This window comes from Eschscholzia californica, unplaced genomic scaffold (assembly GCF_041429995.1).
Source record: "Eschscholzia californica isolate CP2 unplaced genomic scaffold, dmEscCali1.0.p SCAF_3, whole genome shotgun sequence".
NCBI classification, from domain to species: domain Eukaryota; kingdom Viridiplantae; phylum Streptophyta; class Magnoliopsida; order Ranunculales; family Papaveraceae; genus Eschscholzia; species Eschscholzia californica.
The window spans coordinates 8,882,219-8,909,573 of record NW_028238420.1 but is presented as its reverse complement, the minus strand read 5'-3'; the positions used below and the strand labels follow the sequence as shown (position 1 = coordinate 8,909,573).

At 35.4% G+C, this 27,355-nt stretch overlaps 1 protein-coding gene and 1 pseudogene across 1 annotated transcript; one reads left to right on the top strand and one right to left on the bottom strand.

Moving 5' to 3' along the window:
- Nucleotides 1-4,592, bottom strand: part of LOC147548209 (conserved oligomeric Golgi complex subunit 4 pseudogene) — a 36,988-nt pseudogene extending 32,396 nt beyond the window's left edge.
- Nucleotides 4,593-15,434: 10,842 nt separating this feature from the next.
- FAB1C (FORMS APLOID AND BINUCLEATE CELLS 1C) lies at nucleotides 15,435-25,443 on the top strand. Its single transcript, XM_086665047.1, has 11 exons — nucleotides 15,435-17,072; nucleotides 17,274-18,050; nucleotides 18,138-18,291; nucleotides 18,380-18,724; nucleotides 20,497-21,327; nucleotides 21,419-21,750; nucleotides 21,977-22,103; nucleotides 22,370-22,534; nucleotides 22,707-24,320; nucleotides 24,409-24,678; nucleotides 24,997-25,443. The coding sequence occupies exons 1-11, from the start codon at nucleotides 16,546-16,548 to the stop codon at nucleotides 25,249-25,251; spliced, it is 5,397 nt and encodes a 1,798-aa protein (XP_086521173.1). The 5' UTR covers nucleotides 15,435-16,545; the 3' UTR covers nucleotides 25,252-25,443.
- The last annotated feature ends 1,912 nt before the right edge of the window (nucleotides 25,444-27,355 follow it).

The window sequence follows — 27,355 nt, the reverse complement described above, 5'->3', positions numbered from 1 at the left end:
CTTCTTCATCTCCACTCGTTATACTCGAGTGTGTTTTATTATTCAAAGGTTTAAACCTTCTCACAGTATGTGATTTTTGATCTTCTTCTCTAACACCTATGTTTGGAATTTGTTGAGTTTTATAAAAAGGAAAACTAAGACCCTGTAACAAATTAGAAACCCAATATTTGAAGACCATGATTTTCACTACGACTCACTTAATGGACATAGGGTTTAAGTTAGATTGAAATGGTATAATTGAAGGTAGAAAAGTGTTCCCACACTAGACAGAAACAAGCAGGTAATAAAGAAAACTAGGGTTTGTTGATGTTGGTGTAATTAATGGCGGTATTTTAGTAGAGAGAAAATTCATGTTTCATGGTGGCTTCTTAGTGTTTATAATGATTTAAATTTTGTCGTGGGTGTTGTGATTAGGGTTGGGATTATAAGGGTTATCAAAGTAAGCTGATGAAGAAGAATATGGTTTTTTATGACGATGTTGATGTTTTCCCTTTCTACATCCACCATCAATATTTTTTAGGGTTCCACCAATACCTACCTGAGTTGCAGAAATTTTAGGTGGAGAATAGTGAAAGAGAGAGACCGAGAGAGAGAGAGAGAGAGAGGGAGACCAAGAAAGAAAGAGAGAGAGAAACAGTGAGGAGAAAATCATGAGAAGAAAGAGAGAGAAAATTAGTAGAAGAGAGGAAGATTAGGGAGCACAAATTGAAAAAATCAATTTTTGGACTGAAAATAGATATGTTCTGTAGACCTAGTGTAGTTGACCAAAGACTTTATTCCCCGAAGAATTTTCTTTATTCCCCAAAGTCGCGACCTTTTTAAAACACATGTAGGCCACATTCTTAAAACTCGCTTCGGGCCTCTAAAATCTCCGGACCAACCCTAATTATAGAAAATGGATGATATAGAATTTTATTAGCTAGAAAAGATGGAATCAGGTTTGATAAATAACAAATCAAACAGAGGAACATTTATTGATAAATATGGTTTACATTCTTTGGATAATCATTTAAACAATGAAAAAACATTTTCTCATTCATTTTATTTACACATATAACTTAATTTAAACTTATATAGACACCCCCACTTGAAGCTTAAGGGTCTAACGGGAGAATCAAACCGTTGAGGTAAGATGACACACCTGCATAACGGACATGTAGATAACGCCATGAGCCAACGACAGATGCAGTCGATGTGGAAAAAATGTTTACACAACGGTATTTGATGTAGAGGCTCTCTTAATTCAAACTCCTCCAAGCACACACTACACATTGAACAATCCGAGGATATTAACTCTTCGTCGAACAGTACAACCGGCAGCTTCTATCTCAATTCTTGTCTCAAAGCCTGAAATGATGCTTGAGGGGTAGTAGAACTAGGCAAATAACTGGGATTGGAGAGGTTGGAGTCTCCACTTCTCTTGACGTAACAGTAAAATAGTAGAAGAAGAAGAATAATGAAAAAAAAAATACAAATTGATATTAAAGATGCTTTGAAAAGGTCGATTTACGTGAAAATTAGAAGATATAAGATTTACGTGAAAATAAGATTTACAATAAAATAATGAAAAGAAAAATAAATGATTCTAAAACTTCACATTAGAAGAAATAAGATTTACGTGAAAATTTCGTTAATAGTTTAAACAACAAAAACTTAAGAAAAATTAACTATTAAGAGTTTATATTGTATGTGATATAATGTATGTGTTATAATGTATGTGATCATTGGTAATTTGGGGACAAAGAACATAGGATGGAATCCTAAAAAAATGGACAAAACGTCACTTAGCAAAAAAAAGAAAAAGATTCGAAATAGTATATGGGTCAGAAATATGGGACAATAATTGGGATCAAAAGTGAAAACTGTAATGTAAGGGGCCAATAAGGAATTCATTCAAGAAATAAAAATAACTTAAATTTGAGGGAGATTAGATTCAAACACCTGATGTGGACTGTGGTGAGAGCTAAGTACCAAACCACCCTGGCTACCACTAAGGAATGTCAAAAACCACATTGCAAAATTTAAGTTTCATGAATTCTTCTGCCCCTAGCTGCATCCAGGGGCTGCGTCTACATATTTCCGCCCTTGCTACAACATCTTCACATTCCTCTACTTTTGTTGTGATGAAATATCTCATTCCTCTACTTGAAAAATGATGTAGAACGCAGCGGAAATTAAAGAAGACGATAAAATTAAACAAAGAACGATAAAATAACGATGAAATAACTCTAAATACTTAAAACTTTATTAAACTTCAATGGGGTTTCTCTTCAACTTGAGAATAATGGACAAACAAGATATCCTTTTATAGGATTCTGGACTTTTCTAGATAGACTTGAATTAGACTTTCCTAAATAATTAACATACTGCAACTTCCTAAATAACTAGACTCAAATCTGGACCTTTCCAATTATTGGAAATACTAAAATAACATAATTTCCTAAACCTAAATTCTCTAATAATCATACTAAAATTGGGACTTCCTAAAACTATTCTCCATGGTCGGTTAGCCCTTGGCCCGGTTTGGTCATGGAAAAAGCCTCCACGCCGGGTGCCCCTGCATCAGCTTCCCCTTCTCCCACGAGGTTCGTCCCGAACCGTTTCGACGAAGAAAATAATGTGAGCCGCCCGTATACGCTGAATTCCGCCATGGCGATTCGTAATTCCCACTTCAAACGAAAGTTGCTGAAAATTTGTAGAAGATAATGATGTATTAGGGAACCCACTATAATCTGGACCCCGTGACGCGCCGAGATTCGCAAATTCAACAATAGTGAAGAACCATCCAACAAATCGCGACATCGACCGTCATCTTTTAGCTTCAGGAAAGAAATCACAAATACGACCTTCTTTCTTGGAGAAACAACAATGAATGTCGTCTTCCATTCCAATATGAATACCATCTTTTGTCGTTTAATAACCACCTGAAATAACCTAACAAGGTTTTGACTATCAAGTGAAAAGGCGAATCGTGGGGAACAAATAAAGATTAACAAATTACTTGGTTCCCAAAGAAAATAACGATAGATTTTTGTCGCATTCGGAACTGTCTTACCCAATCTCAAGTTGGCTCTTGTCTCACCTTTTAACTTAGCTGTAGATATGTCAATCGTAGCTTCACGTGACAATTCATCAATCGCTATAGCCTTCCTAACACTCTCCACCATAAAGGATTCTTCAAAAATCACATAGAACTTAGTAATTTCCTGAACCACTCTATTGAAGTTTCCACTTTTAAATAATTTCGTTGCTTTTGGATCCAAATCTGGATCAACAGATCTCAAACCCCTAATTTTGGACAATATGAATTTGGTATAATCCTCACCCAACTGTGTCAATGACAAGATTTCTTCCAAATACAACTCGATTTCCTTCGGATCGGGACCTTTTGTAGTTCCAACAGAGAGTAGGTTCTTACTATAAAAGTTAATTTCATATTCTAATCTACTCAATTGCCTATACTCCATATATTTCTTCAAGATAAGCGAACCTCGAGTATCACATTCCTCTTGAAGCTCACATATGGCATAAAGAATTCCATCTTCACCACAAAGACTCTGCAAAATCTCAGCATTTTCTTCAACAACCAAAACAATATCTCTAAACAGCTTTGTGAAACAACCGACAAAATTAACTTGATTAATTACTCCACCGTTGTTGTGTTCTTGAAGTTCCTCTAAGTGCTCAAATTCTGATCTAGAGCTGAATGCAATTACTTTCTTTAAATAAGAAACATAAACTTGTAATCCTTCATCTTCAAGACCTAACAGTGAAAAAAACTTAATAAACCGTAAAATCGTCGTATGATCACATTGATCTACGGCAGAAGACAATTTATTCCTAACAATTCCTTCAAGTTGTTTCGTTGATGAAAGAAGATGTTCTCTCTCTTCAGATCCAAAATCTTTAAATTTCTCATCGATTTGTAAAAATATTGAAATATATTTGGCCGCTGATTCATAATCTTCAGTTTCTAATGCTTTTTTAACACCATCAATACAATTACCTCTTTCAACAATAGCATCAATTCTAGATAAAGTAGATTGAACACAAGATTGAACAAGATCTAATTCTCTAACTTTTCCACTTACCTGAACAACATGGTCACAAGTTGATCGAACATTAGTCAACATATAATCTGAATCAGCTTTAACAATCGCCAAAACTTCTTCGGATTTCTGCAAATTAATGAGTGTTTTCGCAAGATCTGTTCTTTGAGATAGTAAATTTTCGAGTTGAACATCGATGCCTCTTTGGTAAGCTATGTATTCGTGAAGGAGACGAGTCATTGCTCCTACATCAGTAAGATTACGAACATGTTCTAGGGCTTCTGTACTACCAAAGTTAACTGAAGAAACTCCCTTTTCTTCTTCTTCTTTGATGGCGGAATTTGGAAGCACTGTGTTTGGTGGTTCGTCTTGAATTGGTAGAAGTATAATCTTCTTCCGAAGCCAAAAGAATTCAAAGGTGTTCTCGCGGCATCTGTTGACTAACTGCCAATTCGTTTTGGTCAGAAACCCAACCGATTTTATATGGGCAAGGGTGGTCGTAGTAGGAAGACCGAGTGCTTTGACTAGGTGAAGTGATATCATGTTTCCTTCGCTACCATCGTCAATAATAAAGTCACATACCTTATTGTTGATGGTAAGTCTTGACTGGAAAACGTTATGTCTTTCCACAGGATCCAGAGGTTTGGGAAGGATGGAAGAAGACCGTTGAAGTGGTGAATTCGGCGGCGGTGAATGAATAGAGTACGGAGATGGTGACGGTTGGTATTGACGAGGAGACGGTTGTGGAGGATTTTCTCGTGCGATTTCTCCCGGATTCCAGTGATAATTGTACGAGTCGTTATTCACATATAAACATGATGAACATGGGCATTGATTCGTTATCTCTTGATGAGTATAATTTGATTGAATATAATCATCTTGACGAATATAATACGATTGATACTGATGTAACTGGTCTAGAAAAAAATTTCAAGAATCATTAGCCAAAAACTTTGGTGGCTCTGAATACCACATGATGTAGAACGCAGCGGAAATTAAAGAAGACGATAAAATTAAACAAAGAACGATAAAATAACGATGAAATAACTCTAAATACTTAAAACTTTATTAAACTTCAATGGGGTTTCTCTTCAACTTGAGAATAATGGACAAACAAGATATCCTTTTATAGGATTCTGGACTTTCCTAGATAGACTTGAATTAGACTTTCCTAAATAATTAAAATACTGCAACTTCCTAAATAACTAGACTCAAATCTGGACCTTTCCAATTATTGGAAATACTAAAATAACATAATTTCCTAAACCTAAATTCTCTAATAATCATACTAAAATTGGGACTTCCTAAAACTATTCTCCATGGCCGGTTAGCCCTTGGTCCGATTTGGTCATGGAAAAAGCCTCCACGCCGGGTGCCCCTGCATAAAAAAATCAACAATTACAGCCTTATTTCAAAGCTTAATGGCAGTGTTGTCATACTTACATGATCACCATCAAGTAATCGACCATTCCTCTAAGTGGGTTTAAAATTATATAAAAAAAAATATCGTGAGCTCCATACTTATGAAATTGATCTCTCACACATGGACTTTGAATTAGTAGACACAAAATTCTATCTCTCCCATGCTTTGTGGCTATATCAAACTAATTTTTTTTAATTATCTATACAAACCCATGGCTACTTATTAGAGGTAGCCTAACTAGTTCAGCTTAAGATTTTCCTCTACCAATATAAGGCTTCTTATTCTTGTACACTGTTGTACTCGTGAGCAAGGTCGTCCTTATAGTCTTTAGCCTTTCTTATCCTAAAAACTAGTTCCACTAAATATTTAACTCACGTTTATAAACTGAGCACCTAACGGTCTACATATTATTGGTGAGAAATTATCGTAATACTCACATATAACTATATCTAGAATCTAAAAGATTTTGATAATTAATTCTTTTTCGTACATTATTAATCATAATTATAAGTAGTAGAATAATGTTTTGTTACAACTTAGAGTACAATATATGCTTTAGTCTTTCTAAACAGACTAAAGAAAAACGCATCTTTATCCCATAAATAAAATGGACATTCAAACAATGAAGATTTCCACTATTATTTTGTCTTTGCTAAAGATTTTTATAATCTCATTAGTTGTGTTGGATATTTTTATATCAGATAGGGTTTGCTCTTAAGCATATCCTTTTCGATTTAACTCATGATTGTATATAAGCATCTAGCATTGCTGCTAATATACTTTATATATACGGATATACCTCAGACAGTCAGACTAAAAAAAGATGAAGTTATTGAAAAATCTTACTATGATATCCTAGTAAACCTAAGGCGTATCATATCAGAGGTTTCTTTTGCAAGTGAGCTTAGCGGTTGGACCTTTTATTCATACATAAATATATGATGGTTGTGTTGTCATATAATCCTGAAGACATTATGATTTCCTGATTTCTATTGTACTATATTTTGACCTCTTTACTAAGGGGTAGTGGATTGAGACTTTTCCAGACATTTATAGACAAAGGCCAATATTTTGGGAAAGAAGTAAAGTTTCCGGGGTAATAAGTTTTGGGTGGAAACAAATTTTTTGTTTCCTCCGAACACTACCCACTTCTTATGTCTTCTTTCACCATCTTCCTTCTCACCAACATCAACTCCAACGACCATTATTTCCGGCGACAACAACTCTGGTCATCCATCTCCCTATCTTTCTCTTCATCCCTCTCTTTTATCTTCTCTCTCTTTCCTCTCTCTTCTCTCTCTTTCCTCTCTCTTTCCTCTCTTTTTTTTTCTCAAAATTCCGGCGAAGGGGAGTCCCCTTCGTCGGAACCCTCGCCTTTCCAGACGAAGAGTTTCGGCGAAGAGACCATTCCCTTCGTCGGAACTTAGAGAGAGAGAGAGAGGAAGAAGAAAGATGCAGAGAAGGGAGAGAGATGTAGAGAATAGAGAGAGAAGGGAGAGAGAGAGAGAGAGAGAGAGAGAGAGAGAGAGAGGAGAGGGAGACCGTCGGTCGGCCGCCGGTGGCCAGAGAGAAAGTTGGTCGGAGAAGAGAGGGTTGAGAGATAAGGTGCGTTTGGATCGTGTTTTTTTGGTTTTCCACCGTTTTCCCCGAAATTTTTTTTGCTTTCCCTAAAGCGGTGGCCTTGACACAATGTCCAGTAGACATTTCAAGACATTTTTGGTGATTTATTATACTCCCTCTGTCCCAAATTAAGAGTCCCGTTTTGAAAACGTAACTTTTTTTCACAATTTTTACTTTTCCATTTTGACCCATATTAATTTTTAACATGTTTTTTTGGAATTCAAAAGAATCTATTATACAAAACAGATCCTTGTGACTGGGACACAATTAATACAAAAGAATGTGACTAGGATATGTGATTAGGACAAAATTAATATGAATGGACCTATGATATGTGATTATGTGATTAGGACATGAATTAAATTACTTTTAATTTCTTAATAATTATTATCCCTCCATCTTTATCTCTCCCTCTTCCATTATTTTTTATTTTAATATCTACTTACTCCTCCCACATTATATCAAATTTTTATCCTAATTTGTCTATTTCTCCCTTAGTTTAATTTCACTGTAATTATTTCTCATTTTAATATCTACTTACTCCTCCCACATATATCAAATTTTATTCTAATTTGTCTATTTCTCCCTTAGTTTTTTCAATCTTGAAACACCGGCCATTTTAGTTTCTTTGGATTTTAGAATATATAAAACTTCATATGAAATTTCTCATATATAAAACTTCATTCGAAATTTCTCACTACATCTTTCTATCTTTGCACAGTCTGCTTGGGAAAATTTCGAAGTGAAAAAATTAAATATGTTCTGATGGATAGTTGTTATATCAATAACTCCAAATCCCTGTTATGTCGAATGCTATATTGAAGAGTCAAAAGATCTAGATGAATTTTTAATCGATGAATTACAAATTTCATTGTTGGTGCATGGACAAATAATGATAATAGGGTCAAGGCTTCCAACTCATGTGAAAAATTCTACAGGAGAATACTAAGAGGTTGTCGTACAATTAATACTAATTAACTCGTAAGAACCTTGAGATAATAATTGATTTCCATGTATAACATGATATGAACTAAAAATCTTAAAAAATTATATATGTTTGATCGAGTTAACTCTTATGCTGCGAGACTAATGTCTCTATTTTCCCACTTTCATAAATCATACCATATAATACGCCACCTCGAGTAAAATCCAACCGTATAGGTCCCTCATTTCTCTCAAATGTCCCACTTCTCACAAATCAAATTCCCACGTTGTCACAACTCTTTGGTTTTTTTTATCTTTTCCTCTTCTCCTCCGTCATGAATCTCAAATCTGTAGATCCCAGTTTGAAACCCAACTCTATTTCTCCTCAAAATCAAACATAATTTTCAAGTAGTCAAAGTTACACTAACAAAGTTGTCGTCATCACCAGTTTATAATGACAAAAAATGACCAACAGGTGAACAATTTTTATTTCTCACAAATCAAATTCCCACGTTGTCATTATTTTTTGATTTTTCCTCCTTTTTTTTCTCTCATGAATCCCAAATCTGTAAATCCGAGAGTTCGGAACCCAACTCCATTTCTCCTCAAAATTAAACACAATTTTCAAGTATTCAAAGTCACACTAACAAAATTTTCTTCATCGCCAATTTAGAATGACAAAAAATTACGAACAAGTGAACAATTTCTATTTCTCCTTTCTCCCGTGAAATAAATTGGTCTTTGATTCATTGCATGCATGACAATTCTTTCTTCGAATTTCTTGGCACCAAATCCTTCAGCTTCTTGTTTTGTTACAGTTGAAGTATGCAGATAAGAAAAATAGAGATCCTATCAGTGAAGTACATATCAAGATTTTCAATTCGAATTGAGTTATCATTTTTTTAGCTTAAAGATTAAATATGTTTGTTAATATCCTCCGCCACTAGGCTTACCACTTTAACTCGTAGAGAAGGATTCAATTACTAAGATGTACAACGGGAAGACGATAGAGTGTGTGGCCAGTTACTTGAATTTTGTAGAGGTAAACTTAGCCGCCGCATAAAGAAGATATGATCTTTTTTTTTTTTGTTTTTTTTGCACTTTAAATTCCTTATACTAAACATTGTTTTCCTATCGTTGCAGGATTATCCAGGTTGGTAGTCGTATCTTAAACCCATCTTACCGTGTGAGTGAGACTCTTTGTTTAGCGAAATTGTTATGTACAACAAACGCAACTAAAATTTCTTATACTAAGCTTTTTCTTCTTGTTGTTTTAGACCATTTTGTTTTGTAATATAGTCTAGGCAAAAAGAACACCAAATACGGAAACATTCAAAATTACCTTGGCAAAATGAGCAACAAATACGGAAACATTCAAAATTATCTTGACAAGACCTATTAACTTGTTAAAGTTGAAAATGTTGCAAGCATTAGATTCCTTGAAACTTTAAAAATTAGGAGCTTGCCAAGTAAAAGGTAGAAACTAAAACTGGGTAAGCCATCTGTTATAGGAGGATCACTAGAGATATCATTTGTTCTTTAATCAAGAGTGTGCATCTCTTGCGAAGAAATTAAAAGACACCCCTACAAGGTTCTCCCGCAGTGTAATTTCTCAATTCATCGCCATTCGCAACCTTTTTCTTTCTTTCCCTGCAAGCTTCTTCATTACTTTTCGTTTATCTGAAACTCTCACTTATTATCATCCCCTCCTAAGAAATTAATTAGTTTAGTTATGGAGTTGTCACAAATTAAGTTTAGTACGTGTTCTTCTTCAATTTTTAGCCATTTGTTTGAACTTATGGTTGGAATTTCCTTGATTAAATGTTACATACAAATTAGTTTGTTCATTCTTTAGACCGTTGACTGTAATTTTGGTTTACATAGAGCTTATTCATGATAAACCAACTTACCAGGTAAATATATTTTCTCATAAGTCTTTCTTGCATAATTCCATTTGTAGTTTATATCTTTCTCATGTTCTATCCTTGTTTTTATTTGTAACTCTTTCTTTCGATCTTTCTCTCACTCTAATTATCTTAAAACCATTTACATCCATATACTTAAAAACTCAGTTTTTCCTAATAATTATACATTTCCTTTTGTTGTTTTAGATGTATTAAACAAGTGCAATATATTCAAACCCATGTTCGTAAATTGGTTATTTTTAATGATAGTATTTATATATATTCAACATTCTATCTTCAATCTTTACTCATTTTGTGGTGAATGGGTAAATGTCACGAACTGTGTGTTGAAATACCACAAAGAGATTTTGAATCATGAACAACGTTAAATGAAGCTACTATAAATGTTGTTGGTGTTTTGTTTTATGTTGAACATATGACACTTTCAGGAGTTCAACCTAATTAAGTAACAATTAGATTTAGGTTTTTATTCGATCGTCATGGTTGTTCATATTAGTTTTCGTATATATGTCAAACAAGATAATTTAACACAACAAATAGTTTTGTTTACTTTGATCGTCATGGTTGTGCATCTTAGTTTGCGTATATTAGATCAAAATTTGTGATTTTCATCTATAGGGTGGATAAATAGGACTAACAACATCGGTCTAAGAACTTCATTTAATTAGCATCTTGCGTTAACTCGATCTTTTATGCTGAAAAACTTATTTTATCTTTCCCTTTTAGTAAAAAAAAAATACTCCACAGGTAACAAATGGATAAATGTTATTCGATTTCAGGTATTTTGATCTTTAAATTTTTAATCAGAATCCTAACATACTTATATCAATATATGTCAAACAAGATAATCTGATCAAAAGGAACATTTCTATTTACTCCGATGTAAATTGTTGTTCATATTTTTGAATAAGTTTGATACAGTTTCGTGATTTTCTTGTATATGGTGGATTGATAGGACACGGCTGATGTTGATTCAGATGCACGTAGTAAATCAAGTATGTTCGTTAAGCAATGGTATGGAAAAATTTCATCATTTATGTTGTAATGAGCATCACGGTAGCGAGAAATATATTTTCTTAACAGATTTAAGAACGTCAAATGGTTTTGTAGGCTCAAATTAAACCTTAAATACCTTAAGATAATTACGTCTTATACTTCTAGAATACTACACATATATTTAGACGATCTGAAAAGTTAAAAATTACAATGAGAAAATATTAAACGCGGAGAAAAAGAGCAAAGTTAAATATTCAAATATCGCTTCTATATTTGGCTTAAAAGGCATTTCCCCGCCCGTAGGGCGGGGATTATGCCTAGTTAGTATATATATAAGATTAGTTTCCATAAACACAAATTATTATCATCTCTTTCTAAAAGATTTCCAAAATACGAATTATTTTAATAAGGTAATAAGTATATTGTATAATGTCAACATGGGCATATTTGGAAAAACCAGGGATTTAATATGATAAAAGAAGAAAGGGACTCTTAATTTGGGACAGACGAAAAAGGAATACGGGACTCTTAATTTGGGACGGAGGGAGTATACAAAATGTCCAGTAGACATTTCAAGACATTTGGGTGATTTATTATAGACAAAAATATCTTTATAGACATTCTCAAGACATTGAGTTTGTAGACAAAATGTCTTAGAGACATTTCAAGACATTTGATCCATAGACAAAATGTCATGGGGGGCATTTTAAGATCTTGAATCCATTGACAAAATGTGTAATGCATATTATATTTGTACTAATCCAAAATATATTTTTCGACTTTCGTAGACATCTGTAAATATCTACGGACATTGATGGACATTTGGTGGATATTTATTATTTTAATATTATTATTATTGTTTAATCACATGAAATAGTATATTTGTACTAACATTTCAAAAATATAATCGTCTTTTGTAAACATCTGTGAGGATCTGCGGACATTGATGGACATTTGGTGGATATTTATTATTTTAATATTATTATTATTGTTTAATCACATGAAATAATATATTTGTACTAACCTTTCAAAAATATATTTTTCGACTTTCATAAACATTTGTGGACAGTGATGGACATTTGGTGGACATTTATTATTTTAATATTATTATTATTGTTTAATCACATGAAATTATGTATTTGAATGAACATTTCAAAAATATATTTTTTGACTTCTGTAAATATTTGTGGACATTGATAGACATTTGCTTGATATTTATTATTTTAATATTATTATTTTCATATCATATGAAATAAAATGTTTTTATCCTTATTTCAAAAAAGTGTTTTTTTGACTTTCGTAGACATCTGTAGATATCAGTGGACAACTTTGCAAATTGATGCACAATTAGTGGATATTGATTATTTAATATAGTGACATTTTAAGTGCTCTGCATAACCGTTTATTCCTAGAGAGAGAAAGAGAGTTCGAGATCTAGTTTTTCCGACGAAGGGTTTCTTGTCGCCGGATGTTCCTCTTTTTTGCTTTCCTTTTTCGTTTCTTTCCCTCTTTCTCTCTTTAATCGTTGTTTCGTTCTGACTGTGGTGGTGGATTTAGCGGGGATGCTGGGATTAAGATCGGTGGTGTTTTAGTGGAAGTGTTTTATGAGATGGTGGTGGAGTTGTTTTATGAGATGGTGGTGGTGGAGTTGTTGTTTCAATGATGGTGGTGGTATTGTTGTTTTATGAGATGGTGGTAGAGTTGTTGTTTTTTCCTGAAGAAGATAGATGTGTTGTATGAGATGGTGGTGGTGTTGTTGTTTCAATGGTGGTGTGGAAACTGATTCAGAATAAGGACAGAAATCATGAAATTACTTCACCATTAACGCCTCAAAATTACATCTTCTAGTATCCCAACGTCACTTGATCCATGTACCTTCAAATCCGACCGACATGTATCAGTTCTTGCATAAATCTGCACTTGAGCAGTCCCTTTCTCCCACTTCTTTGAAGCAATTAGCCTAGCATGCAGCGATAATATCCTTCAATATTGTCTACTCCTCGAAGTTAGACATCATAGAAGTTGGATCGGAATCTAAGATCGATCCAGTTAGTGATGCGAGCAAGGGGGAAGAGAGAGTTTCTAGTTTTCTATTTACTTAATACAATAAAGGTTATGTATCTTTGTTGGTCTTTAGGGTCCGTTTTGTTGGTCTTTAGGACCCTTTTGTTATTTTTGTTTTTATTCAGGACCGAGTGTTTTGATCATAAACCACTATTGGGAGTTTCTTCATCAACTTACAACTCTCTCTACCAATGTACCAGAATCAAAGGCGCTAACCGGAGATTTGCACGCTAATGGTTGACGGCGAGAAGAGAAGAAGGTGAAAGAAGCATCGGTTATAAAACTACCCTTAAATGGTTAGTGGCGGCTGCACCAGAAGTAGCCCACAAGTTAGATCAGGCAGCTTTAGAGGCACCCCAAGTGGGCATAACTTGTCTTGTTTGTCCGATTTTAGTTGTGTCTTTGTCTTTGTTATTTTAAACTTCATGATGTAATTCTCATTAGCCTTTTGGCCTTTAAATGAAGTTTGATTTCCTAAAAACAAAAATATAGTGACATTTTATGGATTTTGAGTACATGGACAATATGTCTCTTGTTTTTGTAAAGACAATTTGAGCTCCAAATTTGTCCCAAATCCTTCACAAAATCGACCAAACTATGAAGACTACCAAAGTCCGCGAACATTTTGTCTATAATTGAATGCCACAGACATTCTGGAATTTGTAAATATCTAAATTTGAATACCTCAGACATTTCAAGATTCTCAAATGTCTTGATTTGAATGCCTCAGACACTTCAGGATTCTCAAATGTCTGGGAATGTCCGAATCCACTACCCCCTAGGTAGGCCAATTATGTTGAACTTCAAAATGTCATTATTGGTTTGGGTACACCATCAATATATATGCTATGAAGGTACATCATATATCATATATCATTAATATATAATACAAAAACATAAGATGTCATATGAACATGTATAATGAACATACGATACGAAGACACATCAATAATCAAATAAACACTATAACCACCACCACTAAAAAAAAAATCTAGACCCTAAAAGAAGCCATATTGACCCTTATGACTACCAAGATTTGATCCAAAGGCCTCAAAGATTTCGTTTCAATACATAAAACTATAACTAGAATGTTGACAAGATCATGCTTCAACTTAGAAGTTCCTCCAAAATACATCATTAAGTATTTTATGTTCATTTTTTGTTTATATAATAAAGGGGCCCTATTCTAGCTAGATTTGGCTTTGAGCCTCAAATATGATTTGGTTGACCCTGGTAAAGAAAGGGAGAGAGATAAAGAGAGGTAGACAAAGGAAGGAAGAAACATAGATTGGAGAGAGGTATCAGAAATTTAACATGGCAAGATAAAAATCTCTTTGATGATTACATTCATTAGCTTTCGTGAGAACCATCACACAAAAAGAACGAGAAGGAGATAGCTAGATAGGTAGATAGATAGATGGAGAAAGAGAAAGAACAAAAAAAAAGATAAAGAATATGAAGTCATACCTTACTACAAATCTACCGACGTCTCGAATGTCGGACGATCTCCTCGCTTTCTACGCTTCCAGCTGCAAATCACATGGTCTTCTTGGTCGAGATCATATAGCTCTTGATGGTGTCAATGTCTCAGTAGACCTACTTAATCTATTCCCCCCTCTCTCTAACAACAACTTTTGTATCTCTCTTGTATTTGTACAGATGATATTTATATCTCTGTGTCTTATAAATTACACACCCTTCTGAGTAATAACTCTCTCCTACCTTGGTCTCTCATCTTTTAGTGCACTTATATATGATTCACTCTCATCTATCAAAAACAAAATTAGTAGGTCACATTTTTTACTTGCGAAAGTCTTAGATAATGAGGAGGAGACATCTTAACGCGGTTGACATTCACTATGTGGGATGAATGAGCTCGACGCTCTAAGGTAATGCTCATGTCGATGCTTAAGTTAGCTCTCAGGCCATTTTGGACTTAGGTGGCCCTCAAGTGGCCTCTAACACCCGAGCTTGCCCACTAGAAAATAAGAGGTTGGATGAATACTACGCATCGTTGGATTTTGGCATCACATGATTTATCGCGACAGACACATTTTCTTTTATACGGACTCAAAAAGTGATTACATCATTACTTATCATAGATACATCATAAATTGAATAAACTCAATAACAATCATCTCTTATTTATTTATGTATCTGTCTTATACATACTCAAGTTCAATAAATCATGTACTTCTATTTCTACGAGATTTGAACTTGAGACTCTATCTGCGAAATGAGTGTCGAACTAGTAATCTAAATAGGGGTGGAACCACGAATGTATCAAATCATGGAGTTTTTTTTTCTCCACCAAAGAAAAATGGAGTTCTTTCTCACCCCTAGGCGATCATAATTTCCACAGGCCGGAAACCCGGATAGTGAGCGGGAGACATACCCACCTCTTTGCTACTTGTGTTGCTGGACTCCTTTGTCAAGAAAAACAAATTCTCTGTCAACTGTGTTAAACGTCTCTCTCTCTCTCTCTCTCTCTCTCTCTCTCTCTAACCTCCTGTATCAGTTTCTCTCTCTACATTGGACAAAGAAGTGAATAAAGAGAAAGAAATACTGAGAAAAAAGTTCTTGAAATTATTATTAAAATAATAATATTATAATATTAAGGAATAATAATATTGTTTGAGAGAGAAAACCCTTTACCTGCAAAAATGGGAAAGGCAAAGATGAGTAGTAGTAGTAATATTATTACTTGTAAGAGCCATCCGGTTGTGTTCGAGATGCGAGCCGATTCCAATTTTAAAGGAAACTTCCCTGCTACTATTCTTCTCATTCTCTTTTCAATTCTCTCTAATTTAACTCACAGATTTTAACCCCAACCCTTTCTTTTAAATCTCTCTTCCTTTCTTTAGATCTCACTTTCTTTTTAGGGTTTTCCCTTATTTGAAATCAAATGAAACATAATCTTGATAAGAATTCAAATCTGTTGTTTTTATTGATGTTATTGTTGATTAAAGTATTTCTTTCATTTGAAGTTGTTGTCATCGTTGATTTAGTGATCTAGGGTTTTTATTAATTAATGTCGAGTCGTACTTTTCATGCATTTTGAAGAATCGGGAATTGGTTAGGTTTTTTTCTGGGTTTTATTTAGGGTTTGTAGTATTTGTATCTCTTCTTCTTATTGTTCTTATGATAGGTGAATTTAAAGATCTGAGTTTTGGGTTATTTTCCAAATTTACTGTAAATAGTTAGGGTTTTCTTAATTTTGAGAGATCGGTGTCTGTGTTGTTGACTTCTTCCCTGGAGATATTTTCTACTGCTCTGGAGAGATTTCTGTTTTCTTTTTCTTGTTATTATACTGGATCACTAAAAAATTGTTCATCTGTGATTCTTCTGTTTAAAAACCCCCACCAAATTTTATTGTGGGTTTGATAGCTTTTATCTTTTGACTCCTATTTATTCGAAAAATTGAAAATTTTATAACAATTATAGTATAATTTTTAGGGTTTCCAATTTAGTTAATACATTTAGAAAGAAGAAGATAAAAGAATTAGAGGGGACTGATTCGTTATGATTGGGAGTTGTTATCTCTATGGGAATACCTGATAGTTCACTTTTAGATCTAATTGAGAAGGTTAGATCTTGGATTCCTTGGGGAGGAAGTGATATATCAGGTGTTTCACAGGAATATTGGACAACTCCTCACAGTAGTTTCAAGATGTGTTGGGAATGTGAGACTCGAGTAACGGAGTTTGGTTGTAAGTGCCATTGCAAGCACTGTGGTCGGGTATTATGTGGGAGAAGTGTTTCGTTCAAAGGCACTGCTGAAACCGAAGAGTACATGTGCAAGTCTTGTAGTCAAGATGGCAGCGGCATCGATACTATGGAAGATTATTGTGTGAGGGTTAATTCTTCTCCTCGACATAGCCCAGAACGCGGGTTCAATTCTTTTGACAGAGAGAAGTTCAGTAACAATGATAATACTAAGGCCACTCGAAGTGAAAACCTTGCCCGCTTTCTTGATTCACAACATCATGATTCTTCGCCACGGGCAGTTGCCAGCAGCAGCTCATATACGGACCACCTTTTTCCTATTTCATTTCGTCGCTCTTCTAGCAGGCAAGCTTCCTTTTTTAATGCTTAATCATTATCAGTTTCTTTCTAGCCATTTGTAGATGTATTGTTTCTACTTTTTCTCCGTTTTCTTATATCAAAATAAAATATTCATGAGGACTGTGATTTTCATTTCTGTTCCTAAATATGATTTGTCTATTGGGACTTGGTTCATATGTTTGATGCGTATATCCAACTTGTGTATAGGAGCGATGAAGAAGATGCAGAGGATTCTCGCAAGCAACTTTTCAGTCCACTTAGTGAATTCTCTCATGATGTTTCTGATATAGATTCCAATAGTATTAGTGCTACACATGACTTTTATGGTTCAAGTCCTCTCGACAGCCCTTGTAGAATAGCAACTACTCCTACTAGAGCTGCTTACATGCAACGGGAGCAGGAAGGAATGCGAAGCTATCAAAAAGCATCTCATCCTTTCGAGAAAGAAAATGAAACCATTTCAAGAAGGTTTGAGGTGGAGAACGAGTATCAAGAAAGCAATGATGAGTCCTCTCATGATATGTCAATACATCAAAATCAATATGCACAACAACCACTAGATTTTGAAAGCAATGGTCTTATTTGGTTTCCTCCTCCACCTGACGAAGAAGAGGATGATATAGAAAGCGACTTCTTTAAGTATGCCGATGATGACGATGATATGGGTGGGTCTGATATGGTGTTCCCATCTAGTAGCTTCAGCACTGACACAGTTTCAGTCAAAGAGAAATTACATGAGGAACCAAAAGAGCCACTTAGAGCTATGGTGCATGGGCATTTTAGGGCCCTTGTTTCACAGTTATTGCAAGGGGAGGGTATTTTGATGGGAAATGAGAGTGATGGGGATGACTGGCTAGACATCGTTTCTTCACTTGCTTGGCAAGCTGCAAATTTTGTGAAACCGGATACAAGCAAAGGCGGAAGTATGGATCCTGGTGATTATGTGAAGGTTAAATGTATAGTTTCAGGAAGACCAAAGGAGAGGTATGGTTTATAATATATATGTGTAATTGCTTTCTAGTGATAATGTTATAGCGTGGCCCTAACTTTTGAACATTTTTGTTGCAACAGTACCCTTATTAAAGGAGTAGTTTGTACAAAAAATATAAAACACAAGCGCATGACATCGCAGTACAGAAACCCTAGATTATTTCTCATGCGAGGGTCAATCGAGTACCAGAGAGATGCAGATCAGTTGGCTTCTTTTAATACTTTGCTCCAACAGGTAATGACTTGTGTTTCTTACTTTTTGGGACACTCAGTTATTAGCATGATAAATTGAGTACTGAAATAGAAAAGCTTTACGCGAACAGGAAATTGATCATCTCAAGATGGTTGTTTCGAAGATAGAGGCACATCGCCCTAACGTTCTATTGGTAGAAAAAAGTGTATCTTCATATGCCCAAGAGTATCTGCTGGAGAAAGAAATCTCGTTAGTGTTGAATGTCAAAAGGCCTCTTTTGGAGCGCATAGCCAGGTGTACTGGTGCTCATATTGTTCCCTCAACTGATAATCTTTCTCAGGCACGAGTCGGACACTGCGAAGTCTTCCGTTTAGAAAGAGTCCTCGAAGATTGTGCAACTGCTAGTCACCCCAACAAGAAATTAGCTAAAACATTGATGTTTTTTGAAGGTTGTCCGAGGCGTTTAGGTTGCACGGTAATGTCTAACATCCTCAGTTTTGGTTGTCCTACTTTGTTTGAAATTATGAGAAATCATTCAAATCGATGCATGTCAACCAGAAATTATGTGCTGTTTGATTTGTTGTATCTCTTGATTAAGGATAAGGGCGACATAGATGTACCTTTCAGACTGTTATAATGTTTTCCTTTAGTAGTTATCCTTGCTTGCATAATGTATACTTTTCTTGTTATGTTGTCGCAAACTATGTTTGGTGTAATTATCTTAGGAAGTGTTGGTCTCTGATTTTACTACCACTTGATGTGTCATGAGACGTAGTTTGAAATTGAACGCAAAGCCGTCTATGGTTAGTAATAATAATCCATTCACCTTTCTTCGTAAGTTTTCTGCCATAATTATGGTGGTAGTTAGCGTGTTGCATATAGTGAACCGCCCGAAGCTGGGTTTGTATTTGTTATAGTCTTTGGTTATAGTGAAAACAGTCTTTTATGTGTGTTGAATCTGTTGATGCCGTAGCATAAAGTTTAACCGGCATCCTATGTGTTATAACTGCCAAAGCTGTGATATTCCCGAAGTAGTTTCTGTTTCTTATTTTGTATTATTTATTTTATTCTATTATTGCTGCTTTTTCTATTAAATATTGTATTACGTAAACCTTCAGTGAATCCTCTGGCGACGTTTTTCGTGAGGGAGCATAAAAATCCTACCTAAATGAAGGACTGACTTGTTTCCTCCTAGGCCACAAGGACTAAGATACCTGTGTATAACAGGTTTTTTTCACCCAACATAGTTAACTTCAACTATTTGGTAAAATGTTTTCGTTGTTGCAATCTTTACAACTATTTCATGGAGGACCTCTGTTAATTGTTTTTTGGATATCTATTGCCACAAATTGGTGATTCTCTGTTGTAGTGGAGTTACTATAATGCATCAGTATCTACTTCATAATTTAAAAAAATGAACTTGAGATCCAGCTTACTGTGTCCACCTCAAGTTCCCAATTTCTTTATATTTTGATGATTCTGTAACTTTTATCAGAATCCCTCTTAACACTTATATATATAATAACATAATATGCTTCTCCCGTAGGTTTTTAGAGTCCATAGTCTCTTGTTATTTAGTAGTTATTACTTACCAGAGCTGTTACAAATATATTATTTGCCGATGTTAATAATTATGTCTAGGCATACACCTCTAGGTGATTAGGTCCTTGTTCTCCTCAAGGTGTATGCATCTGAAGGCTCAAACAGCACACAGCTTGAGGCTTACACCTTTAGGCGTTCCGGCTCCAGGCTTATGAGGCGTACCCTGACTTAATGGGGCCTAATTGTGAAATTTTTTTCATAGTAATCCTTTACTTGAAGATGCCTTTGCGTTCATCTCAGAGTTTGATTTGAACCAGTCTGTCTCTACAAGCGAAAGTGCCCTTTTTCATGTTGATTCTAATTGGTTCGCTGAATCTCCTTTTACCTTTTGTTCCGTGAGTTTTCATTCTGCAGTATCTGCTGAATGAGTTGACCAACTGACGACTATTACTTGCATAATATTAGACAGCATGCCCTTTTCAAGGAACTAGGGAATTCAAACTATAAGCGGGTAAGATCACTGAGAGAAACAAATGACGCCAGTGGATATCTTACAGTAAACTAAGATGTTTACTCTTTTCACTCTATGTCGTAGTACTACAGAGTATCTCAGTATCTCTTAATATTTATCATTTGATTTTCTGTTTTTGAACGTTGGAGATCAAAGGTTTTTCTTATAAATGGGATATAAATTGTTTTCTATAGGTACTTTTGAAGGGTGCTGCCTTGGAAACACTGAAGAAGGTTAAACATGTTGTTCAATATGCAGTATTTGCAGCCTATCATTTATCTTTAGAAACCTCCTTCCTTGCAGATGAAGGTGCAACCTTGCCTAAGTTACCACCTACACCTCCAGCACGAGTTACTGAAAATTTGACCATTACTGAGGGTGCTGTTTCAATTATCTGTAATTCTTCTGATCCTACTGATTGCCTAGCTGTAGCATGCCAACATCAAGATTTGGGTAAGCGCAGCATGTCCGGGACATCAATTGTTCAACTAGCCTCTGACAATCTTCAAGAGAGGGATCAGATACCTAGAATTAATTCAGAACTTGATGAATGGGAATCATCTCATGGGCATGTTGATGTTGGAAAACCTGTATTATCTCCCGGAATCATGGAATACAGTGCTGAAAGAAAATATCCCGATCTACCTCATTCAGGTTTGGTTGAGCAAGTCGGTCAAGTATTCTGCAATCAGCAACAATGGAAGGAACAGGGGAGCTTCTCTGTAATTCCTTCGGAACTTGAACTTTCTGAAAGTTCAGTTCAAGAAGAAGAAAGCACATTAAGAAGTCCTACGCATTCTGGAGAAGTTCATGAACCAAGTAAGGCAGACACTGTGGAGTTGAATGATGTTTCAAGTGAGTACTTCTCAACTGTTGACAATCAGCAAAGCATATTGGTTTCCTTTTCAAGTCGTTGTGTGCTGAAAGGGACAGTATGTGAACGCTCTCAGCTATTGCGTATTAAATTTTATGGAAGTTTTGATAAGCCACTTGGAAGGTATCTACGGGACGACTTGTTTGATCAGGTAATTCTTTAATTTACTCTTAAAGCTTAACTAGTCTCCCTTAATGTATGAAATGTTTGTGCTAATATTTTCTTTTACTTTTCGTGGGAAGACATCTTGCTGCCGGTCTTGTAATGAGCGTACGGATGCCCATGTTCTATGCTACACCCATCAGCAGGGAAATCTTACAATAAATGTTAAACAACTTCCTGAATTGGACTTACCTGGGAAGCGTGATGGAAAGATATGGATGTGGCATCGTTGTCTGAGATGTGCACATAAGGATGGAGTTCCACCTGCAACTCCGAGGGGGATTATGTCTGATGCTGCATGGGGACTTTCTTTTGGAAAGTTTTTGGAGCTTAGTTTTTCCAATCACGCAACTGCTAATCGTGTGGCGAGTTGTGGCCATTCTCTGCAGAGAGATTGCCTTCGCTACTATGGGTATGGTTTAATTCTGAAGAACTTTTTATTTCGATTGTTAAGGGAATGAAACCCATTTTTATTTGTCTCATTCCTGTTCATGCATTCTCAGAATGTGTGGAAATCTGTCCGATTAGGTTAGCTGTTTTGGTTAAACACTTAAAGTAATCAAAATATTCGGTTAGAATGAAATTATGAAGCATGGTTACAATGATAATGAAATCTTATCTTATCGTGACAATAATAGGTTTGGGAGCATGGTTGCTTTCTTCCGCTACTCCCCGATTGATATACTCTCTGTTCGTTTGCCTCGTTCAATGCTGGAATTCGGTGATCAGGTTCAGCTGGAATGGGTAAAAAATGAAGCAGTACAGGTATGGTATTGGAAGTATCTAACTTTGTAAATCTCTGATGATGTGTCCTAAACTCCTAGCTCTACTTAATGTGTGGGAATTCAAACTCTTTTAAGACATCTGTGCGATAGTAGGTGGTTTTTATTCTGGTCTACAACATATAGTGATCCCATGCTCTTTTCTTCCCCCGCTTATTATAATTATTCAACAACTTCAGGAACTTATAGGAAATGTCATAGAGGAGATTGTTTCCAACCTATGTGGCTATTTACTTTATTCTTGTACAGGTTTCCAGGAAAATGGAAGTTTTATATGCTGAGGTATTTGACGTACTTCACAAAATAGAACAAAGAGGGGTAGCTGTGGGGCTCAAATGTTCAGATGACGAAGAGTTTCACTATAACATTGGCGACCTGAAGGACTTGCTGAAGATGGAGCGGAATGAATATGAAGTAAGTGGCAACTTAGAATTAGTTTAATTTATATCTCTGATAAGTTTTCTTGTCAACTCACATTTTTCGTTTGGAATTTGTTCGAAGTACCAAAGTTTTTCAAAAACCTAGGTCTCTTTCTCTTACAAAGTAGTTTCCAAGTTTAAGTTGTTTTTTATTTGTTTTTGTGTAGAGTCTGCTACAACCGGTGGATGATCAAGACACTGAAACTGTGAGGCCGTTGGACATTCTAGAACTTAATCGATTGAGACGCTGTCTTCTTATTGATTCGTACTTTTGGGATCGCCGACTATATGCACTAGACTCCCTCCTCAAGACAAATAGTTCTTCTCCCGTTGTTGATTCCTCCAGTAGGTTGGATTCCGCAACTTACATCAAATTAAAAGAATGGAGAGATGAGTCATTTTGCAAGGACAACAAGCTCGTATTTTCTTCTGAAGAAAATATCTCGAAACCTTCGAAGTTGGGAAATTCTGGGCATAATTCAAGTCTTGATCTGAAAGAAAATCCATTGTTTTTGGATCACATTCCAAGTGAGTTGACTATAGATCAGAAGAGTCTCAAGTCAGATGAGTGTTGTACGGAAGACCCAGATTCACCGTTCCATCATCATAACAGACAGGAACTTGTAGATGAGGAAGTATCAGTGGTTCAGACATCCATGGAGTCCGTCCGATCACCTGTAGGGAGTCTTTCAGATAAAATAGACTCCGCATGGACAGGTACAGGTCAGCAATCCGTGAAGGATCGGTTCCTTCATCTATCCCAGCCGAACGGAAGCCACACTGAGTCAGTCGGACAAACTGCCCAGGTTGATAATCCATCCCTTAAAAGGGTTATGGCCCCGGCAAGGGTTTATTCCTTTGATTCAGCAGTGAGACTCCAAGAGAAAATGAGAAGAGAATTATCCCCCCCTCCTTTATCTTCGCTTCGGTCTTTTCATGCCTCTGGAGAATACATGAGTATGGTTAGAGATCCAGTTCCTAACATGTTAAGAACCTTTTCCCAGGTTTCCTTTCCTAGTGAGACCAAGAAATTAAAGTTCATCTTTAACTCTGCACCCTCATTCATATCATCTGCTTCTCAAATGGCTGGTGAAGGGGTTCGATTGTTACTTCCTCAAACTGGCCGTAGTAATATTGTTATTCCTGTTTATGATAATGAACCAACAAGTGTAATATCTTATGCTCTTGGCTCGAAGGAGTACGAGGACTGGATTTCAAATGCTTTGGTTGAGAGTGGAGGAGTTCGGAGTGCAATTGACACTAACCGGGTAGAAATTCTCGCATCGAGCTTTAGTCGTTCAGCAACTTCAACATTTTCAGTCTGGCAATCCAGTAGCTCCATTGATTCCGATGATCTACTCTACAGAAGTCATGCTTCCGAAGATGCTTCTTCGACTACGGGGAGCTTGTTTTCGGATACCAAAAGATCTCCTCATGTTAGAATTTCGTTTGGGGACGAGTCTTCATCATTATCGGGCAAAGCAAAATTCTCTGTAGTTTGTTACTTCGCCAGGCAGTTTGATGCTCTTAGGAAGACTTGCTGCCCAAGGGAAGTAGATTTCATAAGTTCCCTTAGTCGTGGCAAGAAATGGAATGCACAAGGTGGGAAGAGCAATGTGTATTTTGCAAAATCGTTGGATGATAGATTTATTATAAAACAAATCACGAAGACGGAGTTGGATTCGTTTGAGGAATTTGCTCCGGAGTACTTCAAATATTTGATGGATTCTCTTACGTCAGGAAGTCCCACATGCCTGGCTAAAGTCCTTGGTATTTATCAGGTCAGTTCTTCTTCCCGTTTTCTCGACTGTCATGTTAAATCTTTAGTGCTATATATGCTTAATTCAATATTTAATTATTTCGTGACAGGTCTCTGTCAAGCATTTGAAAGGTGGAAGAGGAGAAACAAAGTTAGATATAATGGTGATGGAGAATCTTTTTTTCCGGAAAAAAATAACTAGTGTTTATGATCTCAAGGGTTCTTTACGATCTCGTTACAACTCGGATCCAACAGGGAAAGATAAGGTTTTGCTAGATATGAATCTATTAGAAACTATGCGGACAAATCCCATGTTTCTTGGTAGCAAAGCAAAGAGAAGCCTAGAGAGAGCAGTTTGGAATGATACATCTTTTCTTGCGGTAAGCTCCTCGGCATATGTTTTCTAAACCGAGTAACTCATGGACCATATCGGTATCGGGGGTTAGCCTAAGCCGATCTTATGTCGAACCCGAGTTAGTTGTTATGTATGAATTATGTGCTATGTATAAAAAAATATGCTATATAGTATAGCAGTTTGAAAACGCGCTTGACTTGGCACGGACAAGGGAGGATCTGGGATTCTGCCCCCAACTGCTTCGCGCCATATCATACTTTTTCGTTTGCAGAGTTGATACTACCACCTCCTCTTGTGTGCTATGTGTTTTTCGACATCTAATTGTTTGTCCTATTTGTTACAGTCGATCGATGTAATGGATTATTCATTGCTGGTTGGAGTGGACGAAGAGAATAAGGAGTTAGTGCTGGGAATAATTGATTACATTAGGCAGTATACATGGGACAAGCATTTGGAAACTTGGGTGAAAGCTTCAGGTATTCTAGGTGGCCCAAAAAATGAATCTCCTACTGTTATTTCTCCTAAGCAGTATAAGAAAAGGTTTAGAAAAGCTATGTCTACTTACTTTCTCACAGTACCTGAACAATGGTCTTCTTGAACTGTAAAAAAACGTTTTTTTTCTTCTACTGTTTATTCACTGTAACAAGCTTTTCGAAAATAAGCGAAATGAAGACAATAAACACCGAGAGGTAAGAGGAGATTCTTTGAATGTTGAGCTGTTTGGACACGTTTCAGCGATAATTGTATGATTAACCTAAATTTTCTGCGTATAGAGAAATGCTTCTTTCCCTGTCTTATCGTTTTACTCCGAGTTTGATTAAGAAGCATCTAGTGAGACTCCCTATCAAACCTTAAGTAATTGCTGCACTCCCCTAGCAAGCAATATGTTAAAATTTTTTAAAATTTCAATTACAGAAATTTTGTATCTAGACAAAGGCATTCATCTTATAGTCGGCAGGGTTAACTCGTAGACAATTTTTGTCTATGAAAATTTTATTTCCTCGCAAAATATCCCAATTTCCGTCTGGACAGATATTTGATTAATACTATTAAGCATTGTCTTAAGTTGAGTTTCATGATTAGTAAATGTTGGGCAATTTGGTGGGCTGTTGTGTTGTGACATCTGATTGCTCATTTGTCTATAGCTCTTTCTTAGACACAATATAACCTTTGAGTGAACTTCAAGCCATTCACCTACTAAATATTTTCCTTTTTTCTGTTTTCTATCTTTTCTGTCATACTTGGATATTCAGTTCTCCTACATCAGGAATTACAAGTGCCATTTTGAAAAATTATTATTATTGTTGTTGAAAGTGACACATATTATCTTTTTTCTCGTTGAAAGACAGATATTATCTTTCCACAGGGTTGGATTTCTCAAATTCAAAGTGAAAGGTCTCACTTTATATATGCCTATATACCAAGTTAAAAGGATTGAAATAGCCCATCATATACATTCTTGATATATTTGATTTTGGACATTTTTGATTTACCACTTACATTGAAGAAAAGGAGATTTTATAAGCAATGTCCAAAGTTGTTAAAGACAATCTCGCTAAAGGTAATACCGACGGTAGGCCTGTAAACGGCAGCTTATCGGATACGGATATGGCTATATCCGTATCCGAATCCGATAATTATCTTGCGGATATTAGAAATCAATATCCGAATCCGATAATATTAACGGAATTGGATAATATCCGATATCCGAAACTTTAACAAAATTTCAAATTTGTTCTTTAAATTTTTAACCATCAGATCTAAACAATAAATCTCAACCATAAATTTTATATATTATTATGAATAAATTTAAATTTTTAATATTTTTTTATATTACTTGTCGGATACGGGTATTTATCGGATCGAATATGAGTGTGTCCGTGTCCGATATTCGATAAGGAATATCCGAATCCGTATCCGAAATTTCGGATATTTTTTTGAAATTCAAATATGGATGTGGATCGGTTGTCGAATATTCGGATATCCATTGACAGGCTTAAATACCGAGTTTGGTTAAAATTAGGGTCTATGGGTTTTAAGCCCAAAATAAAATTCAGAAAGGAATTAAGATCCAATCTTCCTAGAAAATAGGATTTTAGTCCTTTTCCCTTTTGGAAGAAACATTGTTGATACATAATGTGTTATTATGACACATATAAAAAGGGTTTTAGGCCCAAAATAAAATTCAAAAAGGGTTTAAAGTCCAATCTTCTCAGAAATAGGATTTTAGTCCTTTTCTTTTGGAAGAAACATTGTTGATACATAATGTGCTATGTATGACACATATACAAAAAATGAAATAATTTATGAAACTTTAATAGTAAATAATATGTTATTTATGAAACAAAACAAGAATCAATAAATAGAAAAACACTGTAACTTTGACATCTAGACATACTTTAACTACACTAAATGTATTTTGTTGTAGAAATATACATAATTGATACTAAATAACGTGTATATTGCGAAACAGATAGTAAGTTTGAAATCAATCGAAAAAATCCGAGGAAAAAAAAGAAAGAGAATTTTGGAGATTGGTTTTCAAAAGTGAGTTTTTGTTTATATAAAAGGTTATAATGGGTATTATGATTAAATAGAAATAATAGAAATCTGTTTTTCTACAGAGATGGGTCAATTTGGACTAAATATCCATTATAATTTTTATTTTGGCTTAAAATCTTATATTAATATCGGGGTGGACT